At 34.6% G+C, this 25165-nt stretch overlaps 1 protein-coding gene across 1 annotated transcript in view; it reads right to left on the bottom strand.

Annotated features, from left to right (window-relative positions):
• The window catches only part of LOC150108861 (pre-piRNA 3'-exonuclease trimmer-like), a 509147-nt gene that overhangs the window by 294805 nt on the left and 189177 nt on the right, over nucleotides 1-25165 (bottom strand). The window contains exons 11-12 of the mRNA XM_090403827.1: nucleotides 14396-14466; nucleotides 10927-10987 (exon numbers count right to left, since the gene is read on the bottom strand). Coding sequence (XP_090259953.1) covers nucleotides 10927-10987; nucleotides 14396-14466 — 132 coding nt within the window. The remainder of the gene's footprint in view (nucleotides 1-10926; nucleotides 10988-14395; nucleotides 14467-25165) is intronic.

Consider the following 25165-nt stretch of genomic DNA (forward strand, 5'->3'; position numbering starts at 1 on the left):
TATAGTAGTTTTCCTTGTTATGGAAGCAGTTCCTGGCATAATGTCCAACTTTGTTGCAATTGTAACACCTAAGAGGATTTCTTTGCTTTGTCTCTGTCTTGGATTGAGGGATAACAGACATTTGTTGTCTAACTTCATTTAATCCTCGGATTACCTTATCTAGGCTACTTAAAATAGGTTGACTTTGTTTTTCAACTTCATGTTTGATCATCTCATCAATTTTATTTGTAGTGGGGTTTTGATTTTCTTGAGATCTCAAAGTAATAGCTGATAACTGTCTCACAACTTCATTAAGACTATCCATTATTGGCTGATTTAACTTATTCACTTCCTGGTGAATTAGGGATTTCACTTCTGTCATCAGTTTCTTGTCCAATTGGTCCTTACTCTCAGTCATGTAGTTTACACTACTAGAATTTTCACCAGTATTCTTTGCTTTTCCTTTTTCAACTTTACTTCTCTTTTCTATTTCTGATTGGTTGAACGAACTATCAGTCTTATTCACAATATTCACAAGACTTGCATTGTTTGAGGGATAAAGGTCTCCTAGTATTTGTTCTTTTAACACTTTTGAGACACTCTTCTAAAGTAGAAATTTTCTTCTTGTAGGCTGTTTCTCTTAATTCTTGCCTAACACCTTGTCTAAATTGTTGGAACACAGCCCAATCTAAGTGAGGTTTATCTTCACCAGTAACATTCAAACTGTTGGCCAATGTTAATAATCGATTGTAAAAATCAGTAACAGTCTCTTTATCCTTTTGAGTAATTTTCTGCAATTTCCATAAGTTAGGGCCTACACTTCTAAGTTTACAAAATTGAGACAATAAAGTTTCTTTAAATTTAGAATACTCAAAAGTTTCTCGAAGTATTGGAGAAGAATGCAAAAATGTTTTTGCTTTACCTACCAATTTACTTCTAATAAAAACTAGTAATTGAAAATCAGTCCAACCTGCAATTTCTCTAAGTTTTTCAACATAGGTAAAGAAAAATAGTACATCATCTGATTCTTCACCCGAAAATTGGGGAAAAACCTGTTGCGGGTTTACCGTACGAAAGAATTCACTATCATTCATTTCAGAGCTTGAAGTAACAGCCATAGTGATTAATAAATTACTATCTCAATAAATACAATAATCTTTCTAGATTAAAATAAACTTTTCATCTTTGCCTGAGTCCAGATTATAACCAGTTCACTGTGATTTAATTATTTCACTTTCCAAAATTTCAGGGAGTACTTCTACGATTATTATTACTAAAACTTAATTCAATTTCTTAACTTATAGTTGTTAAATTTAATTCCTATCTATTAAATCACATCCTGCCGACTGCGCCATTTGTCGTGACGACTTTTTTCTGTCGTATTCTAAATTACCATCTAGATTCAAGTCACTTTTATAATTAAAATAACTAATTGAGAAGTGATCACCGATCCAAAAGTAGGGAAATTTATATTTATACTGCGCCACCCTATTCTTAGATTAGTCTATATAAATAGTAGGATCAGTTCTAAATTAAGTTAGCAGTCATCTCGTTAGGCCGAATCATCTATTATTATTTTTACTTGGGGTTCCCGCAAGATTCGAATATTTATGAACGGTGCAATAATAAGGAATTCAGGCAAACACAATATTTAGATCAACAAAATAAAACATTTAATATATGATATGGTTAACAAATACAAAAACTCTATTTTAAAATGGAACTATACAATTAACTTAATACAACTTCTTAGGTCACTCATGCTAAATCAATGTTCTAACTTTCATATACTATTCACAGTCTCAAAAACACAAATCTTATCTCAAGTTAACATAACAATTTCACATTTTATTCAGTCTTCACAAATCTATCAGCTCAATGTTTATATTCACAGCAGGCAATAAACTATGTAAGCTATATTCCAAGCAAATATATTTCCGGACCTTGAGCATCGGAGATATATTACAATTAATACTAGAATAGAGAAACTTATACAACTACTCTTACCAGACAAATTCTTCAATACATCAAATTATTGAGAGAGCACTTATGAATTAACTTAATTAACATTAGCGGAACACACATAACAAATATTCTCCATAGTTTAAACTGTATTACTGTAAGTCGCACTTCACTATTCCAAACAACAGTAATTAGGTACTAATATCTTTTCCTGTTCACTTTTCTCCAAGTAATCAATATAACCTTTTCCTAGGGCAACATAGAATTTAATCGTAATCCAGATTAACTAGAACTAATCAGAATTTTCGCATTGACTGTCCAGTTTCCTTTTATCTGATTACGGTATCAACATTTCTTCATAACAACAGCAGTTTTCGCTTATAACATTAAACTTTATGTTTCACTACTTATAGGTTCACTTCCGAACACTATACTCATAAATCTCTGCCCTGAGGATTATATAATCTGGGTTCTGCAAAACTCTCTCCTCCTTCTTAATAATAATTCTTCTCTATATCCCCCTTATCTATGACCTTCACTCTTCTCTATATATCTATCTATCTGACCTTCACTCCCACCTTACGTTCGAACGCCACGCTCTACCTCACTCGTGTTTGTTTACGCGTGAGTCTCCATGACAACAGACTGCACGTAAACATTTCGCTAATGTAATGTATGGTCTATTATTATTCATGAGTGATTACATAACATTAAATATTTCACAAAATAAAACAACAGAATATTTAAGCTACTTCTTTAACTTTTTGATTACGTATACAGTTAAATATAATTTAACACTTTACGTTACACCACATATATTTAGTTACACAAAATTCTAAACATATTATTATTTTATAAACTAATAATAGGTCAAGTTTTGAATAAATATTTAATTAGTAATTCTTATTTAAGGAATAATAAATAAATTTATATAAGTCATGATTAATATTTAATAAGCAAATGTTAAATGTGAATGAAAAAAAATAAATTACATAACATAGCTTCATTCACAATTTAACAACAGTATGATAAGCTGTTTGTGTGTGTGTATGATAAAAGGACCTCCTAGATGAGTCTTTGACTCCATTGGGTCTTGGGGTAATAATAATAATAATAACAATAATGCTATTCTTAATAAATAAATTTCAACCTTAATGATGGACTCTCTATGCCAAAATCTGGGAAATTATTAAGAGCTATACTGTTTAATTATATATAATCACACACATACATACACACTTCAAATGACCTAACAACAATTTTTACCTGGCTGTCTCACGACTGCAAATAAGGAGCGATTCCATTCTCCATATACCTTCATTGTTGTTTATTTTTTTATTTCAAACTATTTTATACTGACAATCATCCACAATATGTGAATCAAAATATTTGTAATTAATCCATCTTAATTATTTTCAACTGTCTATGTGTGACTTATTAAGAATGAATAATGTACAGCTATCTGTTAATAAACATATTCTAATACCAGACATATCAGGAATAACAAGGAGTTTTTTGCCTTGGCTAGTTACTTTTGGCAAGAGATGGTGGCAAAGGTACAAGGGATGATGTGGAAGACACTGCATCAGCAAATCTGCACAAGTGCAGGTCAAGTAATCACTATGGTGGACTTATTTACAAAGACATAATTCGGAAGGAGGAAAGAAACAGGCATTAGTGAAACTTGACTGATAGCAAATGGTATAATTTCAGGAATAGAAAGTGAGATGTTTAGTATTTTCAGCAAGGATGAAGACGATGGGATGGGAGGGAGGAGAGAGCTGCTGATCATAGTAGATTAATTGCAGAAAGGAGTAGGATACAGACATGTGGATAGCAGTTCATTTTAAGAAATGTCTGGTACAAAATAGAGGCCTAGCAGCCTCTAACTCACACTAAATTTCCTCAAAAGAACTGCCTCAATATATATACAGTTAGTTACTGCTGTAGGTCAGGGTGGGGGGTGCAAGTGATGATGTGACAGACATGCATCATTTAATCAGCACAATGAGTGTAGGTCAAGTAATCATGATGGGGAAACTTCAACTATAGACATAGACTGGAAAGAGGAAAGATCACATGGCAGGAAGGAAATGAAATTCATGCACCTACCAAGAGAAAATTACTTGAAGCAGCATGTAATGGAGAGGACTTGGGATATGAGAGTGTTAGATCTGGTCAAAGGATCAGATCTCTCCATAACCAAGGTGGCCACATTGCCTACAATTGGAGAGAGTGATCATGTAGTCTTGACAAAATATATGGAATTTTCAGATAAGAAAGTATCTGCAGAACTAAAGTGTAGGTGACAAGCTTAGGAGAAAGGCTGAAACAGTGCTATGGCATAAGAATCTGAAAGGAAGGGGTGTTGGCCATGCATGGGAGATAGTCAAGGAGTATCTCAAGGAAGCAATATCACATTCATCAAGAGGTTAAATCAGGTAGGAATTAGATAGATGAGTAGTATTATTAAGCAGGAGTTGCAAAAAAAAAAAAAGAAAAAGTTATAGATGGTTTATAAGGAGAAATGTGATCAGCAAAAGCTCACGAGCAGCACAAGGCTCAGTTAAGAAAGGTGACTAGAAAATTAAGGAAAGTAAAATCAGATTATGAGAAGAATAGCCAAGAGGGTTAATGAAAATTCTAAAGGGTTCTTTTTCTATGTGGCAAGTAAAAAAAGAGTACTGGAAACATGCATCTTGAGCGGTGTACTGTATGGATCTGAAACGTGGGTAATAAATAAGGAATCAAGAAAAAGAATTTTGGCATTTGAAAGAACTTGTTACAGGAAGATTCTAAGAATAGAATGGGTACAGAAAATCACCAATGAAGAGCTCTATCAGAAGATACAACCAAAACAAAATCTAATTCGGAAGATTATAAAATGGAAGCTGCAATTATTTGGACACATCTGTAGGACCAGAAAATAAAGACATTTATGTTTGGTATTTTGGATGGTTTAAACAGAATAGGTAGACCATACAGAAAATGGATAGACGATAAAAAGACTGGTGTGGAATGGATGTACAAAAACTGCGACACTGTGCACTGGACAAAGAAAGGTGGAAGAAGATAATGAAGCAGGCATCGGACATCAACAGGCAGTGAGCCCATGGTTCGTGATGATGATGATGAATCAAAAGTAGGAATGGCTGTGGAAAAATAACAACTGCTGATGTAGTGAAGTGACAGAAGCAGCCAAACAGTTGAGTTAGAGTACCATTTTGCAAGAGTCTATCATTAATGTGAGAATGTTGCTGTTGAGAGACTGTTTTTACAATCTGTCACAGCCCTGGCATTCTTCTATTCTGAAATAAATACAGCATTCTCACTCCTGAGAAATGTCACTGTGTGACCATCAGCAGAACAATCAAGAGTCTCTCCCATAAAGAGTGATATTTTAAATGCTATCTGTGTTGGCCTTCTATGGCTGTATCTGCATGCACATGCATATCACATTAAATTAAAACATAAATGAGCTTTGTACATAATTTAGGTATTCAATGAAAGGAGATTCAAATGTATGTGCAGTAGTTGTAAAACTGGACCATCAATAAATGAAACTGATATAACGCTCTCCTTATAATATGGATGGAAGTGTAAAAAAAATCACGGCAGTTTAACAAACAGGTTCAAATGGTATGTCAGTATTCGTTATTATTATTATTGACCAACCTCCATGGAGTCAGCAGACAGCAATTTTTGGGAAGAGATCTTATTCAACTTTTTTCTGTGACTCTCACTCATGAAAGACTGGAGCCTTATAGCACATTAGTACTAAAAGCTCCAGCCTTTCATGAGTGGAGGTGGGCACATTAGTACAACAGGCTCTAATAATAATAACGAATACCAACATACCATTTGAACCTGTTTGTTAAACTGCCGTGATTTTTTTTACACTTCCATCCAGATTATAAGGAAAGCGTTATATCAGTTTATAAATGTGCTAAAGATTTTTTCTATTTGTTTATTTTCATTTTATTTATTTATTTTATTATTTTTTTTGCATTTTTATAGACTTTTAATTAGTCTGGAAACTTTGCTCTAGTAACCAAACATGGAACTTTTTCAATCCACTTGAAGCCTTTACAAAATGGGGTGGTGGTCTCCTCACAATGGGGATGAAAATCATCTACTACTGGTTCAATGAAAATCATCTACCACTGGTTCCATGAAAATTCATTGAAAAACAGTTAATCAAAAAACAATTCGTCGAAAAGGCAATTCATCAAATGACAATTCGTCGAAAATGCAATTCATTGTAAAAACAATTCACCAAATTTTTAATTAAAATTTCATTAAATCGATCCAACCAAAGCAGAATTGCTAATATCATTTAGAACCTTTTTTTCAAAAATGTTATGATAAAAGCAATCCATTAAAAAAAAAACTGAACCGTGCAGACAGCTTCTTGTATCAACAACTTCTACTAATTCTGCTAAGTCTGAGAGTTATTGTAATATATAATTTGGACAGGTTATTTCTTTGTTGCCCCTTATATGGCTGAACTGAAATCTGGAAAGGGTTGACATTTTCTTGTAAAAGTTTCAAATAGTAAATCTGAGTAAAATTCCTCCCATAATAATTGCTGTATTGAAGTTGCAGGTTAATACTAGTAACAATAATAATAATGAAGCCTGCACAGGTTGGGCTTTTCCAAAATCCTGGAAACAGGCAAATCAGTCCCATGAACAGATATCAAACAGTTATCAGACAATAAAGCAATATGAAACCATGTTGTTCTATAATTATTACCTATTAAAATAGCATTGCTATCTCACTCGTTCAGTATTTGTTCCAAATGGATCACTTTTATCATAACATTTTTGAAAAGTTAAAATTTTCGGTGAATTGTTTTTTCTATGAATTGCATTTTTACTAAATAATTTAAGGAAATTACAACGTAAACTAGGATATACATTAAAATAAATTTTAATATACTTCAATATTTCGGCAATGTCATATTGCCATTTTCAAGGAACTTAAGAACAAGACACATGCACGCAGGCACAACAAACAGTAAGTGAGGAAGAAGCGGGAAGCTATTATTTCTCTTAAAGTCCTGATGGTGCCCCCTAGCGGGCAATGTTGGTATTCTTTGACAATTGGGCTGAAGGTCTTTTGATGCAGGTTTCCCAAATTTGAGGCAGTCTCATGCAGCCAAATTTGTTGAGGTTTGGATCGTTTCTTAGGGCTGAAGCCGATTCCATGAAAAGCCTTTCATATTTGTATTGTATTATCATGGCTTTCTTCCACCGTATTCTATGGCAAGTATCCAGCGCATGGTCAGCAAGACCAGAGTGGCTGTATTGGTGAAACCGGATGTAGTCCTTGTGTTCTGAAATTCTGATATTTGCTGTCCTGCCTGTTTGGCCAAAGTAGGATGGCTTACAGCTGCAAAGGACCTGATATACACCAGGTAGGTCTGGGGGGGGGGGGTCTTCAATAGCACGGATAAGGGATGCCAATTTTTTATATGGTCTGTAACAATAAGTTAAGTCATGTTTTTTTAGGATTTTTGTAATTTTTTCCGAGGTGCCTTGGATATAGGGTATGGTGATGGATTTAGAGTAATCCTTGTTGTTAGGGGGGGGGGGGAAAGGGTTTGTGGTTTTAATGTATATCCTAGTTTGCGTTGTAATTTCCTTAAATTATTTAGTAGAAATGCATAACCAACGTCTAAGCCTGACCACTATAACTCTCCAGATACCTATACCACCTAAAGTCAATTACAAACATCAGGGCCCACATTGTGATTAGAACCTGCAGAATGTTTCTTGGAGAGAGAGAGAGAGTAGATATGTTAACTACTAGGCCAACCAGGCTAACTCATTCACACTGTTTGTATACACTTGGTGGGGAGTAAATGGAAGAGTATGTTCCATTATCTCACCATTCTGCCTGTAAAAAAGTCTACCCTGCACTATGGTTTTCCCCACATCCTTAAACACCTTTCACTAATAGTCTTTCATTATCTTGTTAATATTTTAAAATCTTATTACCAACTCAAATGTCTCTGTCATGTCACCTCTTTCCTATTCATTCACTACAACTTTGAATAAACCAAACCAAGCATTCTAGAATGGTGAATGTTATGATTCGAAATAATCGCCTGTCCTCAGTTGAAATACTCATTATTGAGTTCTAAAATGCCTCTGGAAACAATGCCAATACATCACTATTCATCAAGAGCTAAGAACATGGGTATTGCCATGAAGCTGCACACAAGTCTAACATCACTAAGCATTAGATGGAGTGATGTAAAGCTTGCCACCATTGGACTCTGGAACAGTACAAATACTTTCTCTGGAATAATGAATCACACTTCACCATCCAGCAGTGCAACAAAGAAGTCTGTATTTGGTAGATGTCAGGAGAATGCTACTACCCAAAAGTGTTATGCCAACTGTCAAGTCTGGCAGAGGAGGAGGCATCATGGTCTTGGGCTACTTTTCCAGGTTTTGGATTGAGCACCCAGTTCCAATGATGGAGAATCTTGATGATGCAGCATATAATGCATTCTAGACAATTTTTTGCTTACAACTTTATGGTAATAATTCCATGAAGGTCCTTTTTGTATCAACATGACAATGTATGGAGAAATAGCTTGATGATATAGGTGGTGAAGAACTTGACTGGTTTACAAAGAGCTTTGATCTCAACCCCATCAAACACCTGGGATTAACTGAAACATTGATTGTGAGCCAGGATGAGTCACTTAATATCACTCATTGAGCTTACATGCTCCTCTGGAAGAATGGGAGCCCAACACACCAAAATCTAGTGGAAAGCCTTCCCAGAAGATTGAAGGCTGTTACGGCAGCAAAGAGTGGACCACCCCATATTAATGTGTTTTATATTAGAGTGAGAGTTGGGATGAGTAGACATCTGGATATTTTTGATTATTCTGGAATTATTTCTGAAATAGAAGCATATTATTATTACAATGGTATAGCCACAGAGTCCACTAATTTACATTTGCACAATACCTGTCATATTTCATTTCAACTCATTTACCATCAATGCACTCATGATTGACACTAGCAACTTATTCCACTCATTCACTCTTTGAGCAAGAAACATAGCTCTCACAAACCTTACTAATACCACACCTGATCAATTTCTACAGATGACACCAGTTTTCCTCATCATTAGGGAGAGAACTAGGAACATCCTTGGAAATTGAGTAGCTTACATGTATATGTTATATCTTCCCTTGTCTTTCTCACAACCAATTTATTTAACTCACAATTTATCCTTGTAAAGAGGACCATTTGATCTGCAAACATCTTGGTCATTCCCTCTGGACCCTTTCAACTTCTTCTGCCTTACCAAGAAACCAAGGCATGCTCAATGGTCCAAATGAAATCATACCAAGGCTTTATAAAGAAGCATAGTTACCTCCTTATCTATGCTTGTCTGTATGTGTTCTTCAAAAACCAAAAAAATCATACAAGCTATTTTAGCCATTTCTGCAATATGCCATCTGAACTTTAACTCCCTATCCACCGGTATCCCTGAATCTCTAGTTTCATTTTCCTGCAGCCAGGTTCAATCAACATAGCACACAACAACTGGTAATCTTTTCATCCTAAAATCACAGCCTTAAACTTTGCCATACTGATCTGACAACCATCTTCTTCACCCACATTGCCAGTCTATTTAAATCATCATGAAAAATCTCTACGTCTTCTTTAATAATTATTGCTCTACCCAGTTTCACACCATTCAACAAGCAACTGAATATTTTATCTCAGTATACAAGGGTGGTCTGAAAAGTTCTCTGTCTAACAATGAAAAAAAGAATTTATAATTTCAAAAAATTTTTTTTTCAACATAATCTCCCTTAAGACTAATACATTTATTCCAGTGATGCTCCAGCGCAAATATCCCATCCCTGTAGTGGTTCTCAATAAGATCTGCAAAATACTCCTCTCTTGATATGAAGAAAAACACTGACCAACGAGGAAGAGTTTTGGTTTTGGGAAGAGACAGCAGTCAGAGAGAGCCAAATCTGGAGAAAAGAGTGGATGTTCCAACAATTCATAGTCCAGATCCCTTAATTTTCCCATTGCCAAAACACCTTTGTGGGCAGGTGCATTGTCCTGATGAAAAATGATTTTTTTCTTCTGCAAACCGGATCTTTTCTCATGAATTTTTTCATCTAGTCTGGTTAAAAGATCAGAATAACATTCCCTGGGTTATTGTTTCACCCTTTTCAAGATAATTTCAAGAAGGTTTAACGCCAAAAGAAATTCATTCGAAGTTCATAAAAGTTTATGGGCCTCTTCTCGTTCTTTTTGACAATTAAGAAATAAGAGAACTTTTCAGACCACCCTTGTATATTGGCAGACTGCTGCTTGGTGTTGCAAACACAGGCCCTAGACAACATTGAAAAAAAAAAAAAAAAAAGAGAGAGAGTTTGAGTAAATTAAATCAGTGCATTTTATATGCACTGATTTAATTTAATCAAACTCTCTGGATGCTATAAAAAGTTTATTTCAAGATATAGAATTTATAAATCCATAAGAAAATAATAATAATACCTTAATTCTATCAGGAAAGCAACTAAAAAATGATTTTAACTCAAGATTAGTTTTAATGTTTCCAGGAACATCATTTATAGAGAAATAGTTTTTTTACAGCTCTTCAACATTTATTATATATAAGGTGAGAAAAAGACTTCACAAAACATTATTCCTGAAAAAGTGGATAAGTGAACTTTGTAAAATGACAGCCTGAAAGATTTTAGAAGGAGCATAACCATACACCCTGTACTTTTGATTTTATCTTGACATCCAAGTTCAGTTTTCAGTTAGTTGTGGGCAAAAAAGAAAGGCTTTTTTTTTCTGTTAACAATATTAGCTACCACTGTGTTTGATGATAAATAAAACATAAATGCTATATTCAAAATGATGATAAAATTTTAAACAGGTTTATTAGAAATGTTGTACATAATGCAATAAATATAATAAATGAACTTGCCTTTTTTGCATCCACTAAAATCCTAAATATCTTTGTTACTCCAAGCATTGAGCTAAGGAATCTATTTAATGAACAAATTAAATTGCATACAGGACTAGAACTGTTCTTCTCTATTTTAAACATGCAAAATAAATTAACACATGTAATTATTATCATCAAAAAGAAAAAAAGCATAATCTAATAGGTCCCTTTGAAAGAGTGCAAAAATAGCATTATATAATAATTCAGTTTATTAGTTCCCTATCAAAATTTTCTCCCAAATTAAGCTGATATTTTTTAAGTCTATAATAATGCCAAATATAACACTTTAGTTTTCTAAGGCAATGTTAACTGCACCAACACCTTAGACCTTCTATGCATCTTTTTTCCTAACATCATGAATCAGAAACATTTTCCTCACTTTTCCTCTCTTATTGGGTTGCCTAAGGATCAAAGCTAGATAACTAGGAGACCCCCCAGATAGCTTAGAATGTGGGGAATCAGCCAGGGCTTTTGATATAATGAACAATGCTCACTTTCTCGTGGGGTACTCTATTAGTAGGTATTGGCCAGGATATTGAAATGAACTGAACTGAATGAATATGGGCTGATAATTTGGAATTCAGCCAATCAAATTTTTTTTGAATGACCAAACCAAAATACAAATAATGGAATTTCTTGACAGCTGGGATGTTCTCAGCAGCAGAGTAGGAAATGAATACCAAGCATGCACAAATGTGGAGAAAACAACAAAACTGAATTTGTGCTCATCTTTATGCTGGATTTCTGTTTGGAACATGAACTAGCTATTATTAATACCATGTCCCAGCATAAGGATGAGCACAAATCCACATGGAATTAAGACACAAGAAGTAAGAAAAGTCTCATTGGTTATATTATTGTTAATAGTGATATCTTCATACTGGTTCAGGACACAAAAATATAAATAAACAGGAAATTTGAAATAGGAAGCAATCACCATTTAGTTTTGTACTGGATACAATTGAATATTATACTGAAATGAAGTGAGTAAAAAGTTTTTAAAAGATTCTAAGTCAAGCTACTTTCAGAGATGATCTGCAGGCTATAACTGCTAAAATATTATTCAAAAGTTCAGGTCGTTTCCACTTTTGATGGTGCTCAGCTTGGTAGTTAAGGCTGGATCCATCCTCTTGATACAAAATTAATAACGGAAAAAATGGGATGAGACTGTAATATCACTAGAACTACTAGATATGGTATTATTGTCATCGACTTCCACCTTAACTTGTTGAATTCTTCTTGTCATGTCTTGAACAAAAGTACCACTTTTGTTCAAGTAGTTTTAGGCATGAATTCAGTTATTAATCGCTGTGTTGATGCTTTAGATAAGTCGCGATATAATTCTCTGTATGAAGACATTAATAACTTAAGTCACGTGAAAACTTCCCAGCACATTCTTCATTTGGATCATGTCGGGCAAAATAATTGCCTAAATTACTGGCCAGTTTAAGACCTTCTTTAATTATATTAGCAGTAAAAGTAGGATTATCTTGATCATTATCATTAACTTCTTTGCTTTAAGGAGTCTCAGAAACATTCTCCACTATTTCGTCTTCGCTAAGAGGTTTATCAATTAACAATTCTTCAATATCTGCCGACATAAGATCATCGAATCCTTCTCCGCCAATTTCACATGCCAAACTTATTATATTGGGGAATTCTGCAGTATGATTGAAGCGAACAGGAGCATTCTCTTTAACACATGTGGGCCAAATAGCTTTCCAGCATGCATTCATAGTTTCTGGTCTCAATTCAGATAAGGATAATCGAACCTGATCAATAAATCCATAATTGAAAATTTTTTCCACATATCCATAACTGACAGTGTTATATCATCATTTAGTTTGTTCAAAATGTACTAAAATGTTCGTCTGACATAATATGTTTTAAAAGTCGCAATTATACCCTATCTAGAGGTTGTAGCAATGATGTGGTATTGGGCAGCAGAAAAAAAAATTGCACATTTGGGTGTTCTATGGCAGGATGACCAGGTGCATTATCAAGAATCAAAAGCACTTTAAATTCGAGACCCTTGTCATTCAAATAGTGTCTAACTTCTGGCACAAAATGCTTGTGGAACCACTCAGTGAAAATATCAATGGTCACCCAAGCTTTTTTGTTGGCCATCCAATGAACTGGCAATTTTTGAAAATCGACGCCTTTCATTGGCTGTGGTCTTAATGATCGACTTATGAGCAGTGGTTTTAACATCCGATCTCTTAAAGCGTTCAAACAAAATAGGAGTGTTATGCGATCCTTTGCTGCATTGAACCCACCAACAGTTTTTTTGCATTTTTGATACGTAAGTTCTGTTTGGCATTTTTTTCCAGAAAAGGCTGGTTTCATCCATATTCCAAACTTGTTCACGAGTGTAATCTCCATCTTCAATTATTTTAGCAAGTTTTTGTGGAAATGCTTTAGCAGCTGTTTCATCAGCAGAAGCCGTTTCACCTTTAATTTTTATATTATGAAGAGCATGTCTTTTAATAATCTTAGCCAGCCAACCATTGCTTTCATGAAATTCATATTTTTTCCTCGCTTGAGATGAAGTATCTGACTGCAGTTTTTTAATCTGTTCATAAAATCTCAATGCTGATTGCTTGATGGAATTTCCATCAACTGGCATTCTTTTTTGTACATTATCTTCTATCCACATCAATAAAGCTTTTTCGGCCTTTTCTAGAACAACATCTCTTGTATATGGATAATTTCGCACTCGATTTTGTACCAGAACATACCGCTTTTCTAATAGCCTCTTCATTTTTCTTTATAGATCTGACAGTTGATTCATGGAATCCAAAATGCTTACCCACAGTCGTCACACCTTCCCCAGTTTTATATCCAAAGAAACAGCTTCCCTTTTTTTTTTTTTTTTTTTTTTTGGTTATCGGCAACATCACGTGAGGGCTGGATTAAAATCTTCGGTAATGAAATGAAAGTTTGAAAATTACATATAGCCTTACCATTTATTATTTCTTGGCAAAATTATTAATTTTATAATGCGATTTTTATTTTGATTTCAACTTAAAAAATGCAAATGCAAAAAATGTGGTAACTGTGTTGTCTACTCAAACACCAAATTCAAACTACTAAGAACTGCTTTTTCACGTGCAGTCAGTTATGTAATTCGGGAAATTCCCAATAAATGAAATTCATAAGAATTTAGAATTTTCTTAATTGAAAAGAGAATGCAATTCTACAAAATTCTCAGAATTTTCTTGAATTACGGATTTTTCCCTAACTTAAACTTTAGGTTGGTTGCATAAAAGTGAATAAAAACAGCGTAAAAAAAAAATTATTTTTGATATTTGCGTAAAAAAAAATTTGCATAAAAAGAGGTTTAGGTGTATACTTTAAAAGACATCAGACCAGTAAATCACAGTCTGAAAGAAATACTATAATGCACAATAATAAATTTCACTTTATCCAAATGTACTTCCAAACTCACTTTTCATCTTCAGCGATTGCAATTTTTTCCAGTTCTTTTCTTTGCTCCGGAGATACTTTTTGTATTAAGATCTATATAAAATAGTTTTTTGTAATAACATCAGGCACAAATATATATATATATATATTTGTACTGAGTTTTTGAAGTCATTAAATCTATATTTTTTAAAATGTATCACAACAACCGAGTAAAAGCCGATTATCACACACACACACACATATATATATATACATATGATATAAATGAAAATATAAATAAATAAATAAATAATTTAATCAAAAAACATGTTTCATTCTAATTATATAGAACTTCAGGTGAAAAAAAGGAAAAAATGTAGACAAACAAATAGCAAAAAATTAACAAGGTGATAACCATCATACAGATATGATGAATATAGATATACAAAAATCCAATGATTTTAAAAATGTCTAGTCATATGTTGTATTACTGAGCATGCCGTGCAGGTTTACATATTCACGCTTATGTGTTTGACCAGCTATGGCTGGAATATATTCCAACAAGTTAATACGCTCTACAATTTATATTCAGATTTCATTGAGATTTATTGGGATCCAATGCCATTTCTAAGAATTTCAAAATTATTCTTTCAATCATGTTATAGCAATGGTGCAAGAGTGCAGATTCATCCCATAAGACTTGATTCATAGTGAAAAATTTATGGAGACACAATTATTATTCTAACACTCATACACGTGTTAGAATAATAACTTTACTTAACATTATTATTATTATTACACCCTCCATGGAGTCGACAGACTCATCGTGGGAGTCTGTCGATAAATATGTTGTCAACTGACAACATATTTATCATATAAAATCTAAAAGTCCTTAACACTCCTTGCATTTAACAACACGTTCTGGTAATGCATTCCATTCACTGACAATTCTCCATGTAAAAAATCTACTCCTCACACCCTTCTTCACTACACTTTTACATAACTTCCAGGAATGACCTCTGGTTCTTCCCCTCTCTCCTTCTACTGTTTTTATAAACTCCTCTGGATTAATCTGATAAAATCCTCTCACTAACTAACTTAAACGTCTCTGTCATATCATCTCTCTTCCTCCTATTCACCAAACTCTGTAAACCACATATCTTCAACCTCTCTCCATAGCCAGCATTCCAAACTCATGATATTGTCTTAGTCACTTGTCTCTGGACCCTCTCCAATGTCTCCACATCACATTGAAAACCAGGGTGACCAGATCTGGGCACAATAATCCAAGTGTGGTCTGACCAGTGCCTTATACAGTGGGACAACCACTTCCTTATCTCTGCATGTTAGAGTACTTCTTATCATAGCAGCACTATGACAAGAGCCTTTACAACACTAGCAATATGCCCTCTAAACTTCAGTCTACTGTCAACCATCACTCCCAAATCTCTAATCTCATCCACTTCCTGCAGTACGGCACTATCGATATAGTACATAGTCTTTATTTCTGCACTCCAAAATGCAACACCTTGCACTTATTGATATTAAAACTACAACCCCACTTTTTTGTCGAAGTAAAAAAGTCTAACAATCTGATAAACACTGATAAACAGATAAAGTGCTCATTCAATAATTCGACTATATCCTTTGCAGCTGTTAGTCTACTGCCATGACTATCCACCAATGTTAGTCTGCCATAATTATTCTTTCTCTTGTTTGCCATGTAGCAGAAAAATTCCCCCAGACCTGGGCCTGACCAGCCAATATTCTCTCATACTGCACCTTTTCTTTCTTTACCATGCTCGTCACCTTTCCAGCCTGCACCTTATACTCTTCATGGATTTGATCACCACCTACTGTTTTGTACCTGCTCCATAACATTTTCCTTGCCAGCACAGCTTGCTTGATTTCACTGTTCATCCATTTCATTCCCACTCTATTTACTCGCTAAACCCTCGGTATGCAATCATAAACTGCCTTATGAGTCTCCATGCATTTTCAACATCTTTTCCGTTCAGCTCATCTACCCAAGGTACTGATGCTAACTGATTGCAGAGCTTCCTATAATATGCTTTATACTTCCACATATCTATTTTTGGCATGACCTTTTCTTGTTTCATCACTTCCCAAACAAGTACCTCATAATCACTCTCCCCAACTGGCAGCAGTGTCAGCACCTCATTAACAACTGCATCTTGTGAAGTGATCACCAAATCCAAAACATTAAAGCCTCTAGTCTTCAATCACATGCTGCTTAAGATACTTATCTCTCAGAAATTCAACAAACTCGCTCTCCCTGTTCCCATCTCCTCCTTCCAGTCTATATTCATGTAATTAAAGTCTCCCATCAGGATCATCTTCTTTTTACATGCCCAAATAATTTGCCTAAGCATTTCACAATCAGTATTCTCTGCATTCCCTGGCCTATAACAGCATCCTATCAGATATACTAACCTGTTTATTTCAACTTTGCACTACATCGATTCAAAATCTGTGCATTCACCATCAACTTCCACACAATTTTTGTGGACACAATTCCTCTGCATCATTAAGCACTCCTCTGCCTCTTTTCACATCTCTATCCTTCTGGAAAATTATATATCCTTCTAATTCTATTCCCGACATCACATTTTCCTCAAACAACCAAATTTCACTAATTCCAATTACTTTTGGGCATACCCAAAAGTAACAATCAATGTTTCGATCTCTGTCATCATCAGGAAACATACATATGTACAATGTACAAGCTACATGCCATTGCACTATACAAAAGTAAAATGAATTCCTGGTATCACATCTTCCTCAGACAACCAAATTTCACTAATTCCAATTACTTTTGGGCATACCCAAAAGTAACAATCAATGTTTCGATCTCTGTCATCATCAGGAAACATACATATGTACAATGTACAAGCTACATGCCATTGCACTATACAAAAGTAAAATGAATCTAAATGTTTGTTAATCATTTATCCTAGCCTGACCTCTGGTGAGGGAAAAAAAAAAAACAGAACTACATTAAACAATTTCAACAGTCCTTTTGTATTGAAATTTTCTTCTTTTATACCAATTATAGTATTCTGTAATATACGAAATCTTTTTTCTGATATCTTTTATAGGAAAAAGCAAGAAGCATGAATCACAAGAGAAATGGAATTCGAGTTAGAGGCATAGAAAATAAGAATGAAGAAATCATACCTGAAGAAGATAAAATCCTAATGAGATGGAAGGAATACATTATAGATCTATATGACAAGGAAAATAGACCAAATGAGTTGCCATTAGAAGATATACAGAAGGTAAATGAAGATGATCTAGGCCCAGAGATTTTGAAGACAGAAGTAGAAATGGTCATTAAAGAACTAAAATATGGAAAGGCAGAAGGAATAGATGAAATAACTGCAGAATTAATCAAATAACTTCAGAAGAAAGGAACTGAAGAAATAACTAAAATAATAAATTTAATTTATAACAAAGGAGAACTACCAAAAGATTTTATAATCTTAATATTTATACCTATACCAAAGAAAAGTAATCAGTGAACTGCAAGGATTTTAGAACAATAAGCCTCATTTCCCATACATCAAAAATACTTATGAGAATTTTAACATGAAGAATTGCATCTAAAGTGGAAGAATTTCTTGGAGAAGATCGGTTTGGTTTCAGGAAGGCTAGGGGAACAAGAGATGTGATTGGACTGTTAAGAATAGTAAGTGAAAGAAGTCTGGAAGTGAATAAAGAAGTTATTATATGTTATATAGATTTTGAAAAAGCTTTTGACTTTAAAATGGGATAAGATGGTGGAAGTAATGAAAAAAATTGAAAAGACAGAAGGCTAATTATTTCACCATATATGGGACAAAGTGCCATGTGAGAGACATATATGGTACAACAGAACCAGGTATCATTTGAAGACAAGGCTGTTCTCTGTCACCAATTTTGTTTAACATGTATTCTGAAGCAATGTTAAAAGAAGCACTGGAGAATTCGGAAGAAGGAATAAAGATTGGAGGTAGACAGATATTTGCAATATGATAAGCAGATGACAAGGCATTACTATCAAATACTGAAACAGGACTACAACATCAGTTGAACAGATTACTGGAATCCTGTATCAATTATGGAATGAAAATTAACATCAGAAAAACAAAGGTAATGAAAATAGCAAGGAAAGAGGCAAATATGGATATCAGAATAAATGGGGAAAAATTGAATCAAGTAAAGACATTTAAATATCTAGGAAGTGTTATTAGCAGTGATAGAAGACGTAAATGTGACATAAAAGCAAGAATAGCGATGGGAAGAGATGCCTTTAATAGAAAATGGAATTTATTCAGAAGTAAAATGGATAGAAACCTAAAGAAAAGACTAATAAAATGTTATGTGTGGTGGAGTGTTGCCCTCTTTGCAGCTGAAACTTGGACATTGAAGAAAGAAGAAATTAAGATTTTGGAAAGCTTTGAGATGTGGATTTGGAGAAGGATGGAAAAAATCAAATGGACAGATAAAATAACTAATGAAGAGGTCTTAAAAAGAGTAGAAGAAGAAAGAAGTCTGTTAAGGAGGATAAAAAGAAAAAAGGGAAACTGGATCAGACATATTCTGAGAGGGAATGGAATCATCAGAGATGCCATCGAAGGAAAAATAGACAGAAAAAGACCCAGAGGAAGAGTAAGGAAAACAATGCTAGATGACATGCTAAATGGAGACAGCTACACAACCTTGAAAGAGAAGGCTCAGAACAGAAGAGAGCGGAAGGAAAGTTTCTGCTACTAAAAGAAGAACCTGCTCAATTGCAGAATATTCAGAAGAAGAAGAAATATTCTGTACAGGTTATCTCTTGGTACAGTGTCATATGTCATTTCCAGCTCTATAAAACTCAAGTACAGGTCCTTGATATATTCCCACAATTTTACATCTATTGTCTTAAAGTGAAAATATGATCCTGACATCCTCTATTTGGCCAGAATCTAGCTTATTCTTTGCCCAGTTTCCTATCAACAAATTTTCTTAGTTCTTCTCAAGTGCACTTGCATAAATTTTGCCTGGAATATTCAGTAAGGAAATTTGTCTGTAATTCTTACATTCAGTTTTATTTCCCTTTTTTTGCAGATGAGTATTTTGAGAGCTCTACTCCCATCATGTGGAATTTGAATCTGTGGCCAGACCATTTAAAATATTGATGTAGCCACCGTAAAACTTTATACCTCCACATTTGAGCATGTCTGGTTGAACATTATCTACTCCGGTTTCCTTCCATATCAGGTTTTTTTGATTGCTTTTTCTACTTCAACTGCTGATATTTGCTCCTGATTCCTCTTAATTATTTTCTATTACTATTCTATTACTATATATATTTTATTATATAAAACAATTTCTTGTTTTATTCAATAATCTTTCAAAATAATTATTTCAAACTCTAGAAAACCTCTTCATCTTCAGTTATCATATTGACTTTTATCATCTGATTAATTTTACAGTTAAATTTCTTCATTTCTTTTCTAAGCTTTTTCAATAGACTCCAGAACATTTTGCAACTTTCCTATTACTTATCTTCTATATTCTTATCAAAGTCTTCCCATATATTTAGATGCTTTTACACACTGCTTCATTTGTCTTACATTTTTCTTGGTATTCTCTCAGAGCACATACTGATTTATTTGGTAGGAATTTTCAATATGACTGCTTCTTTTCCATAACAGTCTCTTTAATTTCTATAGCCCACATGGAGTTGAGATTTTTTTTAACCTTGCCAACTTCAGCACATGATGGCTGATGTAACATAAGGTGTAAAACAAGAACATATTATCTCAAAGCTCGTCATCTATGCAGGTTGCAATGAACACAAAGAGACATTAAATCTGATATTAGATAGAGATAGCCAATCTTTACTTTATGCTGATGATGTTACATTACTAATGAATCCAGTGCACATATTGAGGATTCTATAATTTAACTGAATCATAGCTGTAACAAACTTAGCATGAAATCAGCAATAAAAAGATAACAACTATGAAAATAGGCAGGAACATGGAAAACATCAATTATATTCTCAAAAGAAACTTTATAGAACAAGTAAAGTATCTCAGATATTTAGAAACAATTTTTAGTGAAGCTGGCAAATTAAATGTAGAAAGAGACAAGAGAATAAGCAAAGCTAGTATGGTGTAACATTTATGGAATAAATTTAGATAGAACAAGATAGAAATTACCCAAATCACTAAACTAGCAGCATAAAAGACAGTGTTTGAACCAATTTTAACTTATGTATCTGAGAGCTGGGTTAGGAAAAAAAAAAAAAAAAGATTAAAGTACTAATTGCCATAGTTGTGAGATGAGAAAAATTAGCACAGTGAACAGATGGTATCTGTAGCAGGATAATTTTTAAAAAAAAATATTTATACCACACACAAGATACAAGAACCTATTAGTGCCATGTATGATGTGGATGAGAGCTGAGAAAGAAGAAACCTAATGACATTCTTCTTAAAGAGCTGTAGGTTGAAATTGCTGTGAAACACATCATGAGGAAGGGTGTTCTAGAGGATAGAAGTAGATGGAAAAATTGAAGAAGAGGAGAAGCAGGTTCAATGAGTTTGCAGTTGTTATGTAAAGGGATGGTGGAGACGATAGCTAGTCATGTTTTAACAGGCCTAACAGCAAGTGGAGAAGTGATGCAATTCACTGGAGCAGTGATCACTGAAATAACTGTAGAAGATACACAGAACTGAAATATTGCATCTGTGAGATAGAGGTTGAAGTGAGTCTATGAGGGAAGGGTCATCTATGAGCCAAATAATCACTCTCATCTGGACATCATCAAGAATTTTTAAGAAGATTTTAGGTATACCACCCCAAATGTGTGTACAGTATTCCAAGGATGTGCAGATTTCGGAATTATATACGATTAGTAGCTGGGTGGGTGTAAAAAACTCCTTGAGATGAAAAGAATGTCTAGTTTTTTAGAAGCTGAGGAAACTATTGATGTGATGTGTTTGTGCAAAGAGTTCATCCTAACTGGTGATTTTTGTATTACTGAGGATGAGGGAAGGTGAGCTGAGAGATCTCTTTTGCAAGAGAAAAGGCAGGACTGTATTTTGAAAATTGAAAGTGGCTAGGTTATCCTTGCCTCACTGAAGGATGGTATAGAGATCAGTATTTAAGGTATTAGGCATGATGTAACTAATGTGGGGTGCTTAAGGGTCAAAGCTGTATAACTGAAAGGAGACCTCCACATAGTCTTTAAAGGAATGCGGAGAACTGACCAGGGCTTCTGACCTAATGTCCAATCCTCACCTTCTTGGGGTGAACCCTGTTGGGTATCTACTTGGATACTGAACGAACGAGGATGGGCTGGAAATTTGGGATTTAGCCGACAATATTGTATTCTTATTGGTTAAACCAAAATAAAAATTGATGGTACAACATGAAAAAATTTCATGACGGCTGGGGCATCCCCCGGTTAAACAAGACCGCTGTTGTTTTTGCCAGGGAACCAGGGCGAACAGCGAAAAGTCAACTCCTGGAATAAATCTGAAAACACACCCAACTCAACATCGCCAGAGTTAAAGATCGTACTATCAACGTAAGAAGCCTGAATGGCAAAGAAATCCTCACCTTCTTGGGGTGAACCCTGTTGGGTATCTACTTGGATACTGAACGAACGAGGATGGGCTGGAAATTTGGGATTTAGCCGACAATATTGTATTCTTATTGGTTAAACCAAAATAAAAATTGATGGTACAACATGAAAAAATTTCATGACGGCTGGGGCGTCCCCCGGTTAAACAAGACCGCTGTTGTTTTTGCCAGGGAACCAGGGCGAACAGCGAAAAGTCAACTCCTGGAATAAATCTGAAAACACACCCAACTCAACATCGCCAGAGTTAAAGATCGTACTATCAACGTAAGAAGCCTGAATGGCAAAGAAATGGAGCTAGCTGAGGAATTAGATAAGTACCAGATCGACATAATAGGGGTGACTGAAACAAAAACGACAAACACTGGTGAGATCTTTCTGAGCAATAAATACAAAATGTTATATTCAGGCAATGACAATCAAGGAAAAGAAGGCGTAGCCATAGTATTCAACACAAAATACGAAGCTAATCTTCTTGAATGGCAGTCAGTCTCAAGTAGAGTAATGTGGGCAAATATGAAAATGGGGAACTGGACAATGAGACTTATTTGTGCCTATGGTCCCACAGAAGGTTCTACTAAGGTAGAAGTGGGGGAATTTTTTGAGGCTCTAGAGAAAGCTACTGATACAATGAAAAAGGAAAAGTTGGCCTTTGCTGGGGATCTAAATAGCAGAGTAGGAAGTGATTGTCAGACATACAAAAATGTTTTGGGAAAATTTGGAGAAAAGAGCAAAGCTAATAATAATAGCAAATATCTTTTGGATTTCTGCTCAGGACATGGACTGGTTATTACTAACACCATGTTCCAACATAAAAATGTGCACAAATTCACATGGAGAGAAGAGGCAAGAAATAAGAAAAGTCTCATTGACTATGTTATTGTTGATAGTGATGTTTTCTCCCTGGTGCAGGACACCAGAGTGTACAGAGGATTTGAAATTGGAAGTGATCACTATTTTGTCTTGAGCAGGATAAAATTGAATTTCATATTGAAAAGAATAACATATAAAAAAGTTTTAAAGTGAATAAAAGTTGAGCAGCTCTCAGATGTGAACTGTAGACTAAAATACGCAAAGATTATTGAAGAAAAAATGAAAAAGTGAGAACAGGAATCAAACCTTGGAGATTCAGTGGCAAACTGAAGAAAACATTGATTGATTCTGGCAGAGAGGCATGTGGCGAAATTGTCTACAAGGATAAAAAATCAGAACACCCTGGTGGACACAGGAAGTTAAAGAGGCAGTGAAGGAAAAGAAGAAAGCATATCAAAAGTTCCTGGCAAATAAGTCAGCTTTTGCTCTTAGAGAATATCGAGACAAATGTAAGAATGCTAAACACTGTGTAAAACTAGCTAAACAAAAGTCATGGTAGGACTTCGGCAAGAATATAGAAAATAAATATCAAGAAGGTGGAAAAATATTCTGGAGGTTGTTGAAGAAGCTTAGGAATGGAGAAAAGAGTGCTGTAAAAGAAGTTAGAGATGATAAAGGTGACAGGAAAATGGGAGAAAAAGATATCCTTGAAGTATGGAGTAATTACTTTGAAAAACTGCTAAATGAAACAAGCAGTAATGACAGCACAGTGGTAAAAAAAAACACTGACCAGGTATGCAGTCAGGAATACATATCCATACTTTAAGTACAAAAAACCATCAAAGGCTTGAAATGTGGAAAGGCAGCAGGAGTAGATGATATTCGACCAGAAATGCTGAAGTATGGTAGTATAAGAATTTTACAGTGGCTGCACTGCATAGTTCGGAAAGTCTGGACAGGGGGATGAATTCCCGATGATTGGAGTAGAGCTCTCATAGTACCCATATATAAAAAGGGGAAAAAAATTAATGTGAGAATTACAGAGGTATTTCCCTACTCAGTGTTCCTGGCAAGATCTATACAAGTATACTTGAGAAACGGTTGAGAAGAATTGTGGAAGAAAAGCTTGGTGAAGAACAAGCTGGATTCAGGCTAAATAGAGGCTGTCAGGATCAGATCTTCACTTTACGACAAATAGTCGAGAAAGCATGGGAATATAAAAAAGATCTGGATTTAAGTTTTGTCGATTTGGAAAAGGCATATGACAAGGTGCCAAGAGAGAAGCTATTTAATACGCTACAGTTATATGGTGTCAATGGGGCATTATATCAAGCAATACTTGTCTTTATTTGTGTTGTAAGTCAGCAGTTAGAATTGAAGGAAGTACAGGAAGATGGTTTAATGTTAAATCTGGTGTGAGATAAGGATGTACATTATCCCCTCTGTTATTCATTATCTATATGGATCACATTATGAAGGAAAGTGGTATTAAACATGACATCAAAATTGGAGATGTTAATGTCAGCTCTTTGCTTTATGCGGATGATGTTATACTTCTAAATAAATCTGCTACAAGTCTGCAAGATTCTCTGACTAAATTGAATAGCTGTTGTAATAGATATGGTATGCAAGTCATCAATAACAAAGACATTGAAAACAGGCAGAAGCATTGAAAATGTCAACTGTGTTGTGAATGGAGAACCGGTGGAACAAGTAAAACATTTCAGCTATATAGGCACGATTTTTACTGAAGATGGTAAATTAAATATAGAAATAGACAATAGAATCAGAAAAGCTGGTATGGTGGGAAGTCAATTGAATAAATTCATATGGAATAAGAGAGAAATTAGTCGGAACACTAAATTAGCTGTATACAAGAATAGTTTTCAAACCAGTTTTAACTTATGGATCTGAGAGCTGGGTCAGAAGTAAAACACTTGACCAAAGACTACAGACCACAGATATGAGAGTCCTGAGAAAGATTATAGGCGTGAACAGAAATTTTCTTGTTGGAACACTAAATTAGCTGTATATGAGACAGTGTTCAAACTAGTTTTAACTTACGGATCTGAGAGCTGGGTCAGAAGTAAGACACTTGACCAAAGACTAAAGACCACAGGTATGAGAGTCCTGAGAAAGATTAATTTTTTTCATGTAGTACTATCATATCCTGTACACCCCTTGAGGGTACATGGCAGGAATTTGATGATGATGATGTAACTAACGTGCTATCACAGGCAAAATTTCCAGCAAGCAACCTGTCCAACAGAGAATATAAAGCCCTTCTATATCTGAGAAATAACAAAAAAAATAATAATCCTGAAAGCTGACTAGGGCTATGCTACTGTCATTTTAAAACAT

Source organism: Typopeltis vanoorti, chromosome 2, assembly GCF_054136105.1.
Source record: "Typopeltis vanoorti isolate ZY-2024b chromosome 2, IOZ_Tvanoo_1.0, whole genome shotgun sequence".
Lineage (NCBI taxonomy): Eukaryota > Metazoa > Arthropoda > Arachnida > Uropygi > Thelyphonidae > Typopeltis > Typopeltis vanoorti.